The 20,464-nt window shown below is 38.8% G+C and overlaps 1 protein-coding gene and 1 long non-coding RNA gene across 2 annotated transcripts in view; one reads left to right on the top strand and one right to left on the bottom strand.

Moving 5' to 3' along the window:
• Positions 1–9,669, top strand: part of LOC135496633 (uncharacterized) — a 34,116-nt gene extending 24,447 nt beyond the window's left edge. Inside the window, exon 2 of the long non-coding RNA XR_010448704.1 lies at positions 4,491–9,669. This is a non-coding gene — a long non-coding RNA (uncharacterized LOC135496633). The remainder of the gene's footprint in view (positions 1–4,490) is intronic.
• Positions 1–20,464, bottom strand: part of LOC135496632 (uncharacterized) — a 68,664-nt gene that overhangs the window by 44,734 nt on the left and 3,466 nt on the right. Inside the window, exons 4-8 of the mRNA XM_064786051.1 lie at positions 19,665–19,843; positions 13,706–13,945; positions 12,458–12,614; positions 11,887–12,035; positions 11,258–11,377 (exon numbers count right to left, since the gene is read on the bottom strand). Of these exons, the coding sequence (XP_064642121.1) occupies positions 11,258–11,377; positions 11,887–12,035; positions 12,458–12,614; positions 13,706–13,945; positions 19,665–19,843 (845 nt within the window). The remainder of the gene's footprint in view (positions 1–11,257; positions 11,378–11,886; positions 12,036–12,457; positions 12,615–13,705; positions 13,946–19,664; positions 19,844–20,464) is intronic.

Genomic DNA, 20,464 nt, shown 5'->3' with positions numbered 1-20,464 from the left:
TTTCAAGGACTTCAGAAGCATTTTTATGCATTTGGGGTCACAATGTAGCATTTTAAGGTGGATCAAATGAATAAAGATTTTTTTTAAGGGGGTGGAAATTGTACCCCCTGGGGGTAAGGGGGCGGCGCCTCTTTTTTAAGGGTGTGGCGAACACTGCTTTGAATCACGGTTTTCACAAGAGTCTGATAAACAGATTTGATGTGAACCGTTTATGTGGTCAGGCCTTTCATGACAGAATATTGCCAAGTGCTCAGGCAATTTGCACTGCGTGACGGCAAGTATGGATACTTGGTACCAGTATTCACTGTTGCCACCCATTATAATATTTGTAAGAGTTTTCAATCAGACCATTAAGCCAAAATTTGCTGCCAGCTCTAAATTCAAAAGACGTGCAAGCTAAATGCTCAGGATTTAGTTTCGTTCGAAAATATACTTGAGGGAAGGCATCACTGCTGCCCAGCTCACTAAATGAACAAGACACTGCATTACATCTAATAACATAACATACCATCATCAAGTATGCACAGGCATGTTTTCACTTTTAGAACCAACTCGGACCTCACTCATACCAAATTAATGTTTTATTTTTATCGATAGTTACCATAGCCACAGACTGATGAATAGCCCGCTGTCTGGGATTGCCAAAAACGACCTTTGTCATTTTGTTACCAATTTGCTGAAATCCACAGAAGTAATTTTTCTTTGTTACCATGGTAATTATTGAAAACATCATCAGTTGGTCATCAGTTATTTTGGTACTACAGACAAATCTTTTATGTGTTCAACTGGACACACAGAGCTTTGATATATATGTGGCCACCAACATGTGCTATCATATCAACTTTTGGACTTCATGACCCACCAGAATGTGATGAGTTTATTATTTTGAATTCCAGTCATATTTCTTCTTCTTCAATGTTTGCTCTGCACTTGGAGAAGTATTTTCCTTCAAGGCAGGATGAGCATTTTAACATACCACTATGGTTAGGTACCAATTGGGTTTCTTCGCCTAGTGACTCGTCTTCAGACCACTCATGTTTCTCACTTCTTGGGGTCCTTGCTTGCCCTGGTATAGACACCAGATACAAGGAACTTAATTTTTATGTCGGAGTCTAAGTACTGTAAAGAACCTTGAAGGTCACGTAGTCATAAAATAGCTTTGAATGAAGTCTCCTTCTGAGGTGTGCTATTAACTAAAATATTAGAAAAGAAGCTACTGGTGATGAACACTGTCCTTATGCTGAATATTCAACACACACAACACATGAAGCTAATAGTCTAGCTAAGCTGTATGAAGATAAGCCGTCACAGACATTTATCAACTGTCACTGAGACAAGACCTGCTGAGGGGTGTCATTCTCTTTCTGCAAATTGTGAGTGGAATAATGGATAGTGCAAGCTGTGATATTTCTATCAACGTAAATTGCAAATGGAAATCTTGAGAGGAAGATTTATATCATCCGTGGCAGTCAATTGATTATTTAGGACTGCATTCAAGACATTTGGATCATGAGAAGAAACAAGACAGGCAAAGATGGCATAGAGGCATTAAAAGTTCTCCCAGCAGGTTTATAACAATGGTGTAATTGAGCAGATACAGAGATATGCAAATGAAATAAGCTAAAATAAATAAGGCATGTATCCCTTATTCCGTTCATTACTGTGGAGTGGAACCTGACTTGGAAGCCAAAGTGATACGATCTGGAGATAGTGGTTGTCTCACCAAATACTGCAAGGGTTGAGCTAAAATGTTGGCCAAAACTGAGACACCTTGATGAGGGTTTGACCAAAATGACAGCTCTACCCAAGTGGTCTTTTGTGAGACTACCAAGATCGGTAGTGAGGTGCAATTTCTATTCTAAAACACCTAGAACTAAAACACTAAAATGTTATTTTGACTGATTTTCAGCAGCTTCCATATTTTACACCAACCCAAGCTGATATGGTCGCATACCCATAACCACTGCACTGCCACGGACTCTGAATATTCTCATAAGGGTGAAAAGTAATACAGGGCGATCTCTGAAAAATGCAAGAGACACTCTACTTTTTCATTTTTTGTTCTCTATTGAGGCTCAAGAATTACTGATGGCCATCACTATCATCAGATTCCACATGAGTGCTCATGCATAAAATAATGTACACAAACATTCAAACAACTGGAGAGTACACACTTCTTGATGTATCCATCCATACCGCTCTTATCTGCACAGAATATTCAAAACTCCATGGCCTAATCCTTTGAAGCACCAAGCAACGAGTGTTCAGGAAAAGCAGATCGGCCATCAATTTTGCTAAGCAGGTTTAGAAAGACGCAATAGACACCAGATGTGTTGTTCAGACATGTTCGGACTAACAAGTAGAAGTTTATCCGGCTTTGTTACTATATGATTTATAATGCTATCAATCTGAAATAATTGTTAGGGAGGCAGGAATGATTTCGGGTGAATGATTTCTCAGCTGCAGCTAGCAGCCCAGTGGGTGCCTTAAAGGAAATCAAAATTCACCGCATGTCCCCCAAACCCAACTGCAGTCAGTTTTTAAAGCGTATCATTTTAATTGATGCAATCTGTATTACAAAGTGCTCTGAATAGGGAGCTACGTTACTGTAAAATTTGCAATATCAAATAAACTAGAGTAGAAGCTCTCTTTTAAGGACACCATCTGGAATTACAGTAGAACCTCTCTATTAAGGACACCCTCGGGTCCTGAAAAGTGCTGTCCTTAATAGAGAGGTGTCCTGATTAGAGAGGTCAAATTGAATGGAAACATCCTATTTGGAACCAAAACTAGTGTCCTTAATAGAGAGGTTGTCCTTAAAAGAGAGGCGTCCGCTAAGGGCGGTGCTACTCTACATGTAAAGAGCTCGATAATTTTAACGATAAAATGAGGAAGTTCCTCGGGCTCAACAAGTTATATACCAGCTGGGCTTACAGGTCAACAACAGGCCTAGTGTGTGAAGTGGAATGAATCAGGGGAACATTCTATTGAAAAGGCCACAGGAATGCATTTGGTACAAGAGATCGTGAGATAATATAAATGACCATGCAAGTCTTTGGTCATTACAGTTTTTCAGTGTCCTCTTCACGACTCTTGAATAAACTACCTGAGGACCTTACGGCGATCGAGATAGGCTCTTTAAATGAAATGGCCAGGGCCATTGCGCTCACCTCATGTGGAGGAAAGATGGATAAAGAGCATGATATTGTGTCATGTAGTGTTAGGTTTGATGTAGGTCCAAGCAATTACAATTTCCCCAAAATGGCCAATTTACAGTACATTCGACCTCTGTGACCTTGAAAAGTAGGTCAAATCAAAGAAGACCCGGGTGATACATTGAATGGTTGTTAGAATTAGATGTACCTATGATATAAAATTGGTGCCAATCGGGCAAGTCATTACTAGGAATAATGGCATTTTGAAGAATTTAGGATTTGGCCCCCTCCCTGGAGGCCAAACGGCAAATCAGATCGCACCAAACTTCGGTACCTGAGATCACCTGACCAAGGGGTACATGTGTACTTAATTTGTGATCAATAGTCATTGCAGTTTAGAAACGTGCCATAGTTACGGCCTGACGGCGAATTTACGCCATTTGACCTCTGTGACCTTGACAAGAAGGTCAAATTAAAAACCTGTGTGACATAAACTGTATGGTGGTTAGATGTACCCATGATATCAAATTGGTGGCAATCGGGCAAGAAGTTAAGGAATAATCACATTTTTAAGGTTTTTGGATTTTGCCCCCTGGTGGTCAAGTGGTGAATCATATTGGACCAAACTTTGGTCCCTGAGATCACCTGACTAATGGGTAAATGTGTACCAAATTTGGTATCAATAGTCATTGCAGTTTAGAAATGTGCCATCGTTACATCCTAATGGCCAATTTACACCATTTGACCTCTGTGACCTTGAAAAGGAGGTCAAATCAAAAACCCGGAGGATATATGATGCACCTTTGCTAGAAGTACCTACCATATTTTTTTCAAAATTTCCCGACTACTATTAAGGGAGATATTGCATATTTTCACTTTTAACGTTTGGCCCCCTGGTGGCCAAACCATGACACGAATCGGACCGAAACTTGGTCTCCAAGGTGTCATTACATAAGGGTACATGTGTACCAAGTTTCAACTCAATAGCTCTAACAGTTACGAAACGTGCCCTGCTAACGGACGACGGACGACGACGACGACGACGACGCCAACGACGACGACGACGACGACGACGACGGACGACGGACGCCACGGTATGGGATAAGCTCACCTCTGCTAAGAGGTGAGCTAAAAAGCATGGGACATTATCTGTGATAAATCAACTGTAGCGCTTCAACTTTTGATATTTTTTCAGAGGGCAACACATTATATCAACAGAGTCGCAATCTCTTTCAGATGTTTTATTGCAACATCAACAGTTCAACAGCATTCCATTTCGTGACCATTGCATATTATTTCATAACACTCATGTATTCATTTTCTTTCTACTTGCAGATGGCGCTGGTTTTCAACACACCCATGAGGGATGTCGGGTGGTTTGCCCTCGCATTCACAACTTACCTTATCGGAGTGACTTTTGGAAAAGACGTCATTGTTGACGTCATGGCAAAACACGTCACACAACTACGAATCAATTGGACAATTCAAGGAGAAGCTGACACTCTCAAATTAGAATATGCAAAGAAGGACTACCCTGGGCGTACAACAATAGAACTAGTAAATAATGCAACAGAATTCACAATCGAAGACTTAGTCGCAAATACAAAGTATAATGTGTGCGTACATGTGACGAAAACATCAACAACGTTTTCTGACTGTAAGTATATTAAGACAATTCCGGTGATGCGCGATGATAGCATTATTGCACTTATCGTCGTTATCCTGATTGTGATACTTCTTATTGGTGCCGGCTTCTGCTATCAGCGATATCGCAGAAATGTGTTAGATCGCAAAATGGAACAGGATGAACAAGGACTGCAGGCTCATGAGAATAACATTGATGACGAAGATCATTATGAACACCCCAAATCGGCAATCGAAGACGAGCAAGTTAACGTCCGGTTATAACCGTGATAAATCGCGTAGGAATAGGAACTAGGAACAAAGTACCTGTGGAGGAAGGATGTAGTTGTGTATGGACACCCACCTTGGAAAATCAAAAGTTCAAAGTTAGATATTCGCAGCTTTCTGCAAAGTAAACTGTACACTGGAAAATACAGGTTGTGTTGTCTTGTCAGACCTTCAGAAACTTCCTCATTTCTAGAATTGTGGTCCCAGAATTGCAATGGGGTATGGTCTTGCGTCTCCACCACCTGACAATAACTGGCCGAGTGTTATAACAAGTATATAACTATTTCAATTAAATCTCAATAGAAGAAAGTGGACTCTGAAGCTAGAAGGATATGCGTGATTTTGCGAAGTATTTCTGGAACCTAAGCCTCTTACACTGCTGATAATAATGATGAAAATTGTTATCAAATCAAACATGTCTCTGCGAAAATCACAGAATTCATGAATCATACACGCCACCTGGCTTACCTGGGAATGATGACATCACACCTTGTAGGCCCAAGCGAAATTTGTCATACTGAGTAACCTGTAAGTCACTCACAGATCGCTCTTGTCGATGAAATTCAAAATATTCATTTTGGAAAGACTCCTCCGTAACGTATACAAATATATTGAGAACAAAGGCACAACAGATCTGTCATAAAATTGTGCAGTGTGACTTACCTGTTCTTTTAGTTTAATATGATACATGTACTTTATTTTTCAAACATCTTTGCCTATACAAAATAGTTCACTTCCAAGGGCTGAAGCAATGCATTAATAGCCCTGTTCTTTTGTCATGTTTGCAAGTTGCGACACTCGGCTCAGCACTAGATATGAAATCATTATTCTTGGGTTGACAACAAAACGCTAGGTGACTTCATTGCTTGAATTAACAATACACAAATTTGGCATCAACATTTCTGACCGACATTTTTTATTATCATTATCATTATTATTTATATCATTATTATGATATCCAAATAAAAACTGTTTTAAAATGTCTGTTCACCTTTGAGAAAACACTTCTAAAAATGGGGTGAAGATTACAAAATAGGGCTGGCATAAACAAAGCTGTGAGGCCTCCAGGGACATTCTGATTTATAGTACCGGTGCGAGTGAACAGGATCAAATCATGAGAAGTGTGTCCAGATAATGCCAGCATTCTAAAGGAAGTTTACAGAGTTGTTGAAAAGAGTGGTTTCTGGGATATAAAAACTGGGTGGACGCAATTTAGCAAGTTGAAGGGTGCCTGAGCAAAAGGTGTAAACTACGTGTGACAGGCCTATGATACGCACCAAAACCAGTTAAATAGTGTCTATGTAGAATGTATCAGAAAAAAACACATATTGGAGCGGTCAATTGTGTTACATGTAATCAATTTAGAAATATTTTTGAGTATTTTACCATGGTATCTTTACAGATTATTTGCAAACTTTTAAAACATAATAGTAGCTGTCGTGTATTAATCTCTATTCTTATCGAATGTGTACATGTTTAATACATTGTAAAGCGCTTAAAAGGTTTAACCTTAAGTGCTATAAAAATGGTAATAACAACACCATCCATACATGATATTAACAATAAAATTCAACAAGACTGCCAAGCACGTAGATCTGTAGCACACCCTGAAATCATCTTAAAGAGATCCAGTCGTGGCAAAAGTCTTTATTTAGACTACCTACAATACCTAAAATAACTAAATTTGTGATTAACTCTTATGCAGTTTATTGACTGGTGTCAGTTATGTTATGCAACTATATACAATGTTACCCAGATTCCCAACTCACATAAAAAACAACTACCTGGGGAACTCGAAACTGCTAAGTTTCATCAATGAAAGCTTATTCCCGTCTTAGGTTTTAACCGGGCCTTTCAATACTCCCTATTTTATAAGCGTTTCGCTACAGGTTTCCTTTAACATGTTAAAAGTGTTGAACCAGCAGTATCTCATGATACTCCTCCATACGCTGCCTTGAATATCTAGTACAAACCAATGTCTCTGTTTTATCAGCAGCAGATGTGGCTGTCGTGGACTTATAGCATATTGGTAGCTATTATCTTCTGTTGCTTTTGTATCGAGGCAAGTGGTTGAAACATGTAGAACTCCATTAAATTACACTGAATCTTCAAAACAGTTTTTTAAGGAAATTTGTCATTTTGAGATAGAAATTTCAATATTGTTAAAGCCATTTGTCTGGTACGTGTAATCCAAACAAAACTGTGTAGATTCATTTTTGCAGTAGCATTTAATAGAAAAGGAAAGAAATCATCTAAATAAAGGTGGGTTGAATTCAAACAGACTTCAACTCCAGAGATAATGGGCATTATAACTATGCCACACTGGCAAAGTGATTGAAAATAGTACTTAGACCTTTTGGTCCCTTATCGAGAATGTGTTAACTGGCAGAAGACTCGGTTTCAGAGCAGAAGATATCATTTAAAGCAACAATGACAATACAGCATAACTCTATGAGTGAACAGGGTGACAATTCAACAAGAAATATCTCAAGTTCAAGAGGTGATTTTGAAAAGACCTCAGACTGCAAAGTGAACATGCCAGAGAGAACTGAGAAGCAGCAGAGTTCTCCACTAGCCTAATGGTCTGGCAGGTTGCCTGACCATTAAGGGATATCAGGCGGCCCATTACCGAAAAAATAAAGACTTTGAAATTGTTTTTTATGACCCAGAGACACCTCTAGTCCACTTTCAGTAGCTCCAATGTGCCTCTAAAGACATGAAAAATGCTTTAAAAGTTCACAAAAGTCAAGAAATGTAACTAAAGAAGAACTTTGAAGAAAAATGTCGATTTTTTTCCATTGAATTTCGTAGATCTGCAAGACCATTCACAGAACCTGCGGAGAACACTGAAGCAGATGTCTGAAAATCACTCAAAACCACACAACAACTGCAACGTAGGTGGTCGAAACTATAGAATTTTTCCCAAGAGAGACATAATATAATGTATGGAAAACAGTTCCAAGTTTCTCGTCGACTTCAGTGTTAATCCAGCATAAAAGTTACCCAGTAATCAAACTGAATTTAACGCACAAAAACAAATCCATGAAAACGTTTTTGAATTTTGCTATTAAATTTTTAGGTTTATACAGTATCTGATAATTTTGGTCAGTGTGACTGGAATGTATATACTGTATTTATGTTGTCGAGTCAAAGGATCTTAATAAATATAACTGAAGGGTTAATTGTATAAAATGTATATTTAATCAAAATCACAGAATTCTTAAATTGTAGATTAAAAAATTGTGATTTTTTGAACATATTTTTCATGATTTTAAGGGGATTTGGTTTTTATCAAGTAACTCCCATGTATTTAGTGGACCCTGTATGATCTTTCCTGAATTATACGCCAAAGTTCTATATACCCCTAAGACAACAGAGAATGGTATCACTCTCTCAATCACCTTGCACACTGAGAGATGACAGGTCATCCCAGGGGATGACGATGTTAGAGCATGAATTGTAAGGTTGACCCCAAGATGCAAGATGTTGTGAGGGTCTCCATTGTAGGGTTAGAACGGCATAATCACTCCCTACCAAAAGTCTGTAGGAAAGTTTCGTGTAATATAAAAACCATTTTGTATAGTATTTGCTGTCAAAAGGCTGCAGAACTCAATATATCACATCACTATCAGCGACCAAAACTGTGAAAATAAATGTACATTTAACTGGTTCACAGGAAGCTTTATTGATGTTGCAGTTTACTATATCGCTACATGTATTTTGTCTGTATAGCCAATGAAATGAATAAGATCAAAAGAATGTAATATTTCGCCTAAAAATAATAATAGGCATGAAAGTATATGTTTGTGCTTCAATCGTTTTTTTAATTTTGTCTCTTATCAAGGATGTTTTCTTCATTATCTAAAATCAAGTGGTAGTTAATGATATAGAAAAGTATTATATTATACAGCAGAACCTCTCTTAGCGGACACCTCTCTATTAAGGACACAAGTTTTGGTCCCAAATTGGGTGTTTCCATTCGAATCACCCTCAGTAATCAGGACACCTCTCTATTAGGGACAGCATTTATCAGTCCCAAGGGTGTCCTTAATAGAGAGGTTCTACTGTACTTAGTAGGCAGATTTTACAGTTTTCCTCTAGTTTCGAAATTTTCAGTTGCTTCATGCAAGTTCAAGCAAAGTTCTGCAAGGATGTGTCGATTGTCGACAAAGAGGACAGGCGGTTTCAAATAGGGATATGGGGTGCAATCTACAAGAGACCTTAATCCTCTCCTCTGAAGAAGCCATTCTGGACTATGGTGAAACTGTCGACAGTAATCTCCAGTAAATTTGAATCCAGTGTCAGCAGTGAACAGGTTGAAAAAAGAAAAAAAGAAACAGTTGACATAACTGACAATCGATGAAAACTCCATTGAAGAAAAGTCTGCTAAAAGTGAAAAGGACTGAAACTTAGAAAAATTTGAATCTACATGTAACATGTTGCTATTTTGAATTGAATTATGAAGAAACGTCTTAATTTTTTATTCAATGTCTTTTATATATTTATATCATTGTTCAATATTCTTTGTGGATATGGGTGTTTCTCCTTGTGTGATGATAAAGCATTATCCATGTTTTGAAAATAAATGGTCAAAAATTCAAAATTTTGATATTTCTTCAATTATTTCCACACAAGAAATTCATGCCCTACATCAACCTATGCCACATCAAGGATTTCACCTCGGTCATTTGGTTAACCTGTTGGGCTCACCAGCGTGCTGCCTAAGTTCAATTCCTTGTCCTGGTCGATTTGAAGAAGGAATCTGCTTTGATAGGACTGGATGAAAAACAGACCCAACAACAGCATGGGAGAAGTGTTGATCACTATAGTGCAAGTGCTTCCCTCTGTGAGATGGATATGAAACCATTATGAGAAACAGTGTTAAATATAAAGAGTTAAAAGTTGATCTGCTCAGCTTTAAACTAAATTTCAAATTTCTACTGAAAATTCACCTACAGACTTTGTTTTGGATATATGATAGAAGGGAAAAATTACCAGATTTTGAGCATACCTATATTAATGACTTTCTTAAGATTGAGGACTGTAAAATATTGGTAGAGTTCTGATCCCTACCAAAAAGAAGGAAAAGAATACACTTATGTAAATCCTAGAGCCGGGATTTTGTAGGCTCTTTTGTTTGAGTTAATAAATGTTTATAAAAAAAAAAAAACCATTATGAGAAGGAAATAAAGGGCATCGAAAGGATGTGGTCTCTCAACTTTAAGCCATGTCTTTGGAGTTTACAGATACCCTGAGTAAGTTAGAGGCACATGAAGTCCCTCGGTTCTAACCAAAAAAATTATACCGGTAGAACCTTGTGTCATTCCTTTGCTATTCTTATTACGCAATACAAATGTCAAGGTATTGCTCCCCAATGACACACATTTAGCTCTGCCTTGCGCGCGACTATTGTGTTCTTTTGAAGTGTCTCATCGCAAAACATTATATGTGCCATATCCAACAATACCACAGCATTGCCCATGAAGACTGATTTGACCTTCAACATGTTGAAATTGCAGAGCATTCGGGCCAATAGTGCAACTCTGGGTTCATAGTCTTAAAGACCAAAATGATTCAAAGACTTTCACTGACTTTTCCTAACCATTTTTAATGACTTTTGAAAGACTTTCCTGAACATTCAGAGCTTACGACTCATGCCGCGCCTGCCAATTGCATTACAGTTACCTCCAGTTCCCTAGTTTGCCGTTAGGCGGCTCTTGCAGCGCAGACTCCACATAAATTATCTCATCTGGACTCGAACAAAGGCGGGAATGCAACCAGCCCGGGACCAGCACTGCAAATTTTAACACGTGATTTCGGAAAAATGCTGCCGATTCCAGAATGACGATATCTTAGAAAAGAAATAACACACAATAACATATTTAAAGACTTTTTAAAGACCTTTTATTTCATTTGCTGAAATTTAAAGACATTTAAAGACCTTGTTCAAAATTCACAGACTTTCCTTGAATTCACTGACCGCTACGAACCCTGCATGATCAAAACTGTCCAAAATTTGTCAATGCATTTCAATTAGAATATAAACCAAAATGGCAACGGATCTTGTTTTGAGATGAAACTCTTCATTTGTAATACAGAACATGTATTATAATGTGAAATTCTCAGAGAAATTTAAGTTATATTCCAACTCACCTAACGTGAAAGGAAGGAATAAAATATAAAATACTTACATAGAAGTTATAATCGTTCCATATGATGAGCTGGCGTATATTAAAACCGCAATCTATGACTGCCTGGGCGGTTTGTCCCGTCAGAAGAAAGGTGACCGCTTTTACCGCCTGGATGGCAACCTGAAAAAGATGCATTCGTTCGTGGTACTCACTCCCGCCATATTTTGGTGACCTTCACCTTGAACCCATATTGTTGTTGTTGTTGTTGTTGTTGTGTAGCTCACTGGCCCTTCTCCCTCCAACAAGTCATGCAACAAAGTAGTGCATCCTGTCCAGCTGCTTCTCAGGGATATTTAAGAGAGAGATTATTAAGCCTTTCCCATCAACTTTTTTAATTTTTAGGCATCGATATTGCCTTCTATTACGGAATGAATACAGGAGTGTTGTATTGTAATGTCCCAGTTGACACTCAGGTCTTACCTCAAAATTTTCATATTTTTAAGTATTTAACGTATCATAATGTTTAGGGACATGGATCACCTCCACAGCATATCCAAACCAGAGCAGACTGAACGGCCCCTAAAAGACAATGGAACAGACCAGGGAGCCCAAGGGAAGGAGCGTCAGAGGCTAGCACCTCCTGAGACCTTTGACAGAAGAAGGGGTTGGCAGTGGGAGTTGAGACCCACCTCTTTTTCATAGGATCCACAGTAGCTTAACAATGCCTTGACAATGATCTTGTTCTTAGAGACGTAATCACGACACACCCCCTGGTGACTGGCTAATCTCTTAACAACTATCAGGTACTCAATAAGGTTTTTGTAGTGAGGACAGAAGACTGAAAATAAAAGTCAGAAATTCAACAGGCAATATCAACTCTACAAGTAATATTTTTTCAAAGAGGCATCTGGGTATCTAAGAATTGCCCTCTTACAAGGGCTCTGAAACTATCAATGATGCGGGCCGTCATGACCTCAACAGGAGCTGTGGTGGTGTAGTGGCTCAGGTCTCTGACTAGCTGTCATAAGATCCCCGGTTTGATCCCTACTGTCGATTTGCGACGCAGCTCTCGTTGACTTACATGCCTTACTCCAACCAGGTGTCTAAATGGGTACCAGTTGGAAATTATCAAGTTGTAGCGCTGATTAAGCAGCAGCTGTTCAAGTCTACTAACAGGTTTTAGGGTGAACCGCAAAGTGTGAAGTTGGAATGTACTTGCTGAGAACATCAAATAGGGAACGTAACGAACACAGTACTTACTGAGCACCTCGAGTAGGGTGAGGATGTTGTGCTCCTTGATGAAGAAAAGAGCAATCGTCTCGTTCACACACAGATTGCCAATGAGTCTTGTACAGGCACCAATCATCTCCATGTCGCCTGGAACCATGAGGGGCGAGCGGAACCAAAACATCATGCCCTGAAAAATTGGAAAATATGCAGATTGAACGGAACCTGACCTCACAGGACTTGAGTTAAAAAAGTTAAAGTTAAAAAGTTTAGGGTTTATAGTCTGATATCAACTACGATATAGGTTATCATCCGACTTTACACTTTAACCCCAGTCTGTCCTGAAACCTTTCAGTAGACCTCAGATGAGCTGCTCAACCAGCGCTACAATCTGAGCATTTCTGACTGGTACCCATTTATACACCTGGGTGCAGAGAGGCAAGTAAGACAGAGAGACCAGCCTACAGTCTCACGCCGACAGTGGGGATCGAACCCGGGACCTCTTGACCGCTGGTCGGGAGTCCAAGCCACTATACCACAGCGACTCCTGGGTCACTGCGATGACTGAATTAGTGAATAACTGACATCCAAGATGTCCGGCAGTGTAGGGGTTTTGAACTCAAACATGCTCAGCAGTGAAAGGGTTTTAATGGAGCATTTGTTCAAGGCCCCTAGTCTGGGTTTTTTAACCGAAGGAAAAGACAACAAGAGTTTTTTTTAAGAGAGAAAGGTTTTCATAGTTCACTATCTGCTGTGTGTGCTTATTTACCAGGTGCTTGAGGTCCAAGACTAAGAAACATCGTCTTGTAATTTGGTTACACCACTAACATGACTGACACTTTCAGAACCCACGTAACACCCCCTTTTCAGACCCCCAGCGGGAAAATCTATCAGAGATGAGTATCTCAATGAGTTTTTTTGCACTAGCCACCGTAAGACCAGAGCTTGCTGAATCAACAGAGAGAAGAAAACTCTGCCCACAGCTGTTTTTTATTTTCAGATTGAAAAGGGACATAAAGTGACCAAAACAACCATCTTTTCAGCACTCCCTGAACCTCTCAAAACACTCCAGAAGTCAGAATCGCTTCACGACTGTTTTTACCAATTGAATAAGCCAGTTCCTTTATCACCCTGAAGATGGCGTTTGTGTTGTTTTAACCCTGATATGCGGATGGTGGGGGTATTTTTGGTCGGAAAGTGATCTAGATCAATGTTGGGTGCCAAGACTGGCATGTTTACATGTGACTGATGCCAATTGCATGCCCGAAAGGTGAGGCTCACCTTCATCAGTTTCTTATCTTTCAGCATGGACGCACGTCCATTTTCTGGACCTTTCGCAGCAGCCCAAGCCAGGCTCCGTGCACAGTTAGCAGACATCACTCTGCCCCAATGGACAAGTAGATCTTTCGTATTTTCAGTACTTTTATTCCAACCGAACATCTCGAGCCGAATGCCGCTATCACGAGTGTAATAAATCCACCAACGACGGTACAAGATCGTTTCTTCCCACGGGTGAACTTTCTGAAAGTGATTTCAAATAATAATGCATGTGTAGTAATTCAAATAGACACCCTACGAAAATAAATTTCGGCCATTTTGAAACGACCCTTTTCACAGGCAATGTTTGTTTACCAATAAATATTTTTAATTCCATGGCATAAAAGTAAAAATATACAAGCTTATTCAAGCAGTTTACTTGAAGTTTTCCCTGCCTTTTATTGTTCCTGATATTTTGAATGCTTTTGGTGATGATTGACTTTTATGTCATGGTAAACTTACGCTACCTGTGAAAAGGGTCTTTTCAAAATGGCCAAATTTGTTTTCGCATACGGCCGATAATAATGCATGTGCACCCGGTAATAATTCAACTAAATAATGCAAATGTAGTAAAGGTTTGGAGACAAAATACACATTAGTCGTTACGACTAAATGAAGGTATTTCACAGGAAGCAACTCCCTGGCCATTTTCTAGTTACTCTGCTGAGTTTTTCATTGTCTTCCCATCACATGGCACTGCAAAGTTCTTCCTGCCATGTTTATAGTGCAAAAATGTGTTGGACACTTGGAATTTCCAAAATCTAGATATCAATAAAATAAGAATACTGCTCGAGTGTGTGATCTTCGTCACCAAATTGCATGAATTGATTTTCTCTGGCCTTAGAAAGCTCGAGACCTAAGTAATCAATGTTACTGTACTGTGGGTGTTATATTTTCCTGAATTTTCTGAATTACCTATACATATATTTGCAAAACAGAAATATAGAAAAATTTTATTATTTGAAAAGTGGAAAGAAATTCAATAATCAACCAAAATAATCATGAAAATTGTATTTTATCACTTTCAGGGATTAGTGCGATAACCTAAAAAGGCTTGTCAGCATGCCAGCAGATGCCACCAGGGCCTGAGTACTTGGGGAAACTAGGACACTATCCATCTGCAATCTGAAGGACGTAGGAGAGTGCAGACACTGCCACCAGTACCCAAGGAGAGACTAGGTCAGTATTCATCTTAGTTTGCGTAATGTTATGTATTTTGTGTATTTTTTCCATTGTTTCGATAATAATGTACATTTTTATTTTAATATTCTTGCCTGATGCACAGCCAGATGCACAGCCAGATGCACATGGTTGTGTTTTATTTGCTGAAAAATTAATTTCATTTTTAAAATTTTATTTCATTTCAGCTCTGCAACTTGTAGGATTGATGTAGGATGGAGAGCGCAAACTTTACCATCACCTGAGCACACTAGGACACAACTAAGAACAATATTTTTCCATTGTTTTGATAAAACTGTACATTTTTAATTTCAATATTCTTGCCAGATGCACACGATTGTGTTTTGGATAAAAAAGTCATTTCATTTTAAAAATGTTATTTCATTTCATTTCTGCAACTTGTAGGATTGATGTAGGATGGAGAGTGTGAACTTCACCATCACCTGAGCACACTAGGACACAACTAAGAACAATATTTTTCCATTGTTTGATAACACTGCACATTTTTAATTTCAATATTCTTGCCAGATGCACACGATTGTGTTTTGGATAAAAAAGTCATTTCATTTTAAAAATGTTATTTCATTTCATTTCTGCAACTTGTAGGATTGATGTAGGATGGACAGTGCGAACTTTACCATCAGGTGAGAACACTAGGACACAAGAACAATATTCAGTGTCAGTCAGGAACCAGGCACGATCACGACGGCGCCCGTGAAAAAAAATTGTTGGAGTGATGTGATGACGCTGGTGAACCATTTTACTGGCGCACTTTGATAGCGCCCGTCAATCATATTCTTGCCAGCGTGAATCACGCCTGTGATCATTCTCGAATCATGCCCGTCATGTTTATTCAGCCATTAACCCTTTTGCTGCCAACTTCGCATTTCTGCACAATGACTTTTGTTCCTTTTGCTGCCAACTTCGCATTTTGGCGAAATTTTCCTATGTGGTGAAAATACATTGATTTTTCGTCTGCTAGCGTCGTTTATGGTATATACCTATAGATGGCGTGGTAGAGGAGTTACCACGCTACGTTTCTACTGTACATGTTATATATCGATTTGCTGAGATTTCAGGTGAAAATCACTTCCAAAAGTTCACAAAATGGCGAATCGGATGTCATTATCACAGGTACTCGATGAATTGGATATCATGCATGATTCAAAGAACTGTTTCGAAAGGTACCAAGCAGTTGTCAATTATTAGAATAGAGTTATCTGACTGCTACATACATTCTATGACAGGACATTTGGCTGAGAAACTTTGAACTTTCATGTTTAGTTGAGGAAACCCTGAATTTTAGCTGTTTTATACCAGGCCCCCTCCATAGGGACCCCTGACCCCCCTATCTACTATTAGTTCTCTGGTAGCACTAAAAAGGAGCTCTAGGGAGTGAAGGTATGTAATTTAGTCCCAACATATCACCATAAGTAGTAATTTTTGGTCTACAAAGTAAATGGCTGATCATTGAATTTTGAAGAATTTTGCTCGATTTCTGTAAATAACGCATCGGTATTTCTTGGCAATTTTGTTACAAAGCAATACAAATTCAGGGTTTACAAGGTTATGGACTTAGAAAGGAAAGAGTAAAGAAACATGCAGATGCATAAAAATAGTTTTATTAGTTGTATTATTACATTTATTCCAAATTACAGTGGTTTATTCTACAAAATCTTCAATTCTCATTAGTTATTCAAGATGGCGGCATGCAAATTAGGGCGTGACCTACTTTTTTAAAATTTTAATTTAAAGTCCAGGTCATACTGAACAACTTCCATGTGCATTGTTTTGACATATCTCCAATAGTTTTCTCAGGAAAAATATTTTAAATTGATCATATCAATTTTTTTCAATTGAACCTAAAATTGCTTGGCACTGAGGACTCAAAAAAAAAAAACTTGCTTGGCAGCAAAAGGGTTAAACCGAAAGTTGACGAAAAGTACCGAGTCATCTCCGGGAACTGCCGAAAACCATGCACGGAAACTCCCGAGGGCGATCAACTACGTAGCCTAATACCATTAGGCCCCGCGTGGTGGCGCTCAGGCGGCCGCTGCCGGTGGCCTAATTCTAAACGATCGTATTTTTGTAATCCTTCTGTTTGATTGTATAAATTTTTATTTATTTGATTTGTTGGATAGTAGTAACTACTTCCTTGATGCAAAAATACTTTATTTTTTGTGTTTAGCACTGCAATAAAGTTAAAGGTTCTTCACAAGAGTCTTTTTGCCCTTGTTTATACTATTTTTCACCATGACCACGGGAGTGAATCACTCCCCTGGGATGCAACTGAGAAGTGGTTTTTAAATAGCTTCAGTAGCATTTTCACTGGAGTGATTGGTAGCTCTGTAGTTTAATCTTCTGACTCACACTGAATATTTTTCCATTGTTATTAATATTCTTGCCTGATGCACAAGATTGTAATTTGGCTAATAAATTCATTTTATATTTATGAATTTTATTTCATTTCATTTCTGCAACTTGTAGGATTGATACGGAGAGTGTGAACTTCACCATCAACTGAGCACACTAGGACACAACTAAGAATATTTTTCCATTGTTTTGATAACACTGTACATGTTTATTTTAATATTCTTGCCAGATGCACAAGATTGTGTTTTGCATAAAAAATTCATTTTATTTTATGAATTTTATTTCATTTCATTTCTGCAACTTGTAGGATTGACACGGAGAGTGTGAACCTTACCATCACCTGAGCACACTAGGACACTATAATCTAATGTTGTTGTTATCAAATATCAGCTAACACACTGTCATGATGGTATTACCAAAGCTACCACACAGCAGCTAGGCCTACACACACACTCTGTTTATGTGAACGACCACAACAAACAAATCTGAATTTATTTTCTACCAGCTGTAGGGAATCACAGAATAAATATGACCCATCTCAATCATATTTCTGCTTGGGTGAACATTTATAGATCTCCATTTACCAGTAATGCATGAAGTATGTCATGTGCACATTTGAGCTACATAGTATTAAGCTATTTTCATTCTCCTTAGGGTGGGACACACTTGACATGCTACACAAGAATGAGATAACATCAAAAATAGGTCAGCTATTTTAGTACTTGTACACTGTGTACCTGAGACAAGACCACCATGATTTTTTTAATTGTCAATGTTTGACTGTGTCGCATCAAATACTGCTTGGGGTTGTGAATCTGAAATTTTGATATGATATTCCGGACAGTCGGGCAAGTAAATGGTGAAAAGTAAACTGGTAGTTGACCACACAATTTTTGTGATAATCGACAAATTGGACAGACGTTGATATTTCCACTCTTTTCAGCCAACTGGCAGAAAAATCTCAAAACACTATTGCCAAATTAGCAAAATTCAAAATTAATTTTTTCATCAAATAATTTCTTTATATCTGCAGCATTGCCATACCAAATGTCTTTTCAAGACCTCTCCAAATATGATATGCACTTGAGTTAAAAACATACTCGCATCTTATTGATAGGTCCGGAACCTCAAACCTATTAATATTCATTCAATGGTGGTCTTGTCTCACCTCCTTTACAACAATGAAGGGCAACAAGTGTACTAAGCGATGATTCCAGAAAATCCTTATGTTTGAAAAGCCATTGAAAACATCATGTGACCCATCATATAGTATCAAGATTCAATAGTAAGTCGTAAGACCTAGTATTGCGCAATTCTATGTGGGGCAGGGGAAATAAAACAAAAACTTGCTTATTGTTTTCTATATTTTAGTCTCAGATCATACAAGGGGAGCGAAAAAAAATCAAAATTGGGTGAAATTGGTCGGAAAATGACCCCAGGCGGATTCGTAATCTGACAAAAAAAGTGTGGCCTAAGCCTTATAAACACCATATATATCTTAATGCAGCCTCCACTGTCTAAGTGCAGATGAAAACATGTATCACCTACAAGAACAAGGACCAGTCACTGCCCAGTGGGGCTGAAAGGGTGGATGTCGTCCTGGGTGCCGACAAATGGTACCCAGGTTCCAGATCAACTGGACAATAAGCACCCTGGATGCCATTACACTAGACAAACAGCACCCAGCTTCTTCTTCTACACTTTTTCTATACCTACAACCGAGGTTGGCCCCACGCTCACGGAGGTCACGTGTCACGATAACCAGAATAAAAATTAAAATTAAAATACGCAGCAAATCCATTCATTTTGTCATCACACAATTTTTCATTCTCTGAATATATCCCTCCTACATACCTTTTCTGAATAAATCATCCGAAACGTGCTTTCAAAGACCTATAGGCCTAGACGCGTTTTTTTCTGTTTATCTGTTCTTTTTATTTCGCGCACTGCTAATGCCGCAAGTACCACAGCGCGAGATAAAACGAAATTGCAAGAAACGTCCTCGTCCCTAAGATCCGTAAGCCAGGCAAAAAGAAGCTGGGTGCTGTTTGTCTCGTGTAATGGCACCCAGGGTGCTTATTGTCCAGTCGATCTGGAACCTGGGTACCATTTGTCGGCACCCAGGACGACATCCACCCTTTCAGCCCCAGTGGGAACATGTCTTCATGTGAAAGAGAGGGTGACACTCTCCGACGATGGACAGTGTAGTTAACCCCAGGAAGTCTGGTTTCCTCCAACATTCCATTACAAAACATCCGATATGTTGGACAATTATAACTTGACTCTGGATATCTATCATTAGCATTCCTATGGAAAGATGAACACATTGTTAAAAGAAAGAAGAATAACAGACAAAATGAAAAAAAATTACCTTTGATCTGTACCAGTGTATGAATCGTTTGACACCGTAATCTTTATGGAGATATTCTGCACATATTGCCACACCGTTGTTGAATAGGAATCGGTCACCAAGACTTTTATCCTTGCAATGCTCAAACACCATGGTGACACAGTGGGACATGCAAACAGCTGTCATCATGCACTGTCTGCCTGAAAACAGAAAAAGATACTCAAGAACCAGAAAGCAGGGATTTTTTATGAAGATGGGCCTGCTGCTGCTGCTGGGCAAGGATGGTCTGAGTCTCGACCTATACTGTAACCCAGGAAAATTTTGCGGGCAGGTTAATTTTGCGGTATTTCGGTCAGCACAAATCCGCAAAATTAACCTGCCCGCAAATATAATCTGATCTTGCTGTGATGCACTCATCCGCAAAAATAAACTGTATAAATACTAAAACGTACACACATATACAGAGAGTGTTTACCTACACTGCGCCAATCGGCAATGAGAATGCGGTCGGGAGCCGATCAATTAAGACAGACGGGGCATCGTTTGACAGGGTAGGAAAGTTTAGATTGACGCTGCACTTTCTTTGCTTCGTTCCGTAGTCTTGGCTATATTTTTGCCGAATGCATGTTAATTTTGCGGGATTTGCGGTCGGCCACAGTCCGCAAATTTAAAATGCGCAAATAATACTGTTTAGACTGAAAATTGACAAATCCACAAAAAAACCTGCCGCCAAATTTTCCTGGGTTACAGTATTTGTGCAAAATCATATCTCCCCTTTTTGAGAATTCTTTTCAGCAATTTTTTAACTGAGGCCTGTATAT

Source organism: Lineus longissimus, chromosome 12 (assembly GCF_910592395.1).
Source record: "Lineus longissimus chromosome 12, tnLinLong1.2, whole genome shotgun sequence".
Classification (NCBI taxonomy): Eukaryota; Metazoa; Nemertea; class Pilidiophora; order Heteronemertea; family Lineidae; genus Lineus; species Lineus longissimus.
Note: the sequence above shows the minus strand (reverse complement) of the source record. Positions and strands in the feature narration are given on the sequence as shown.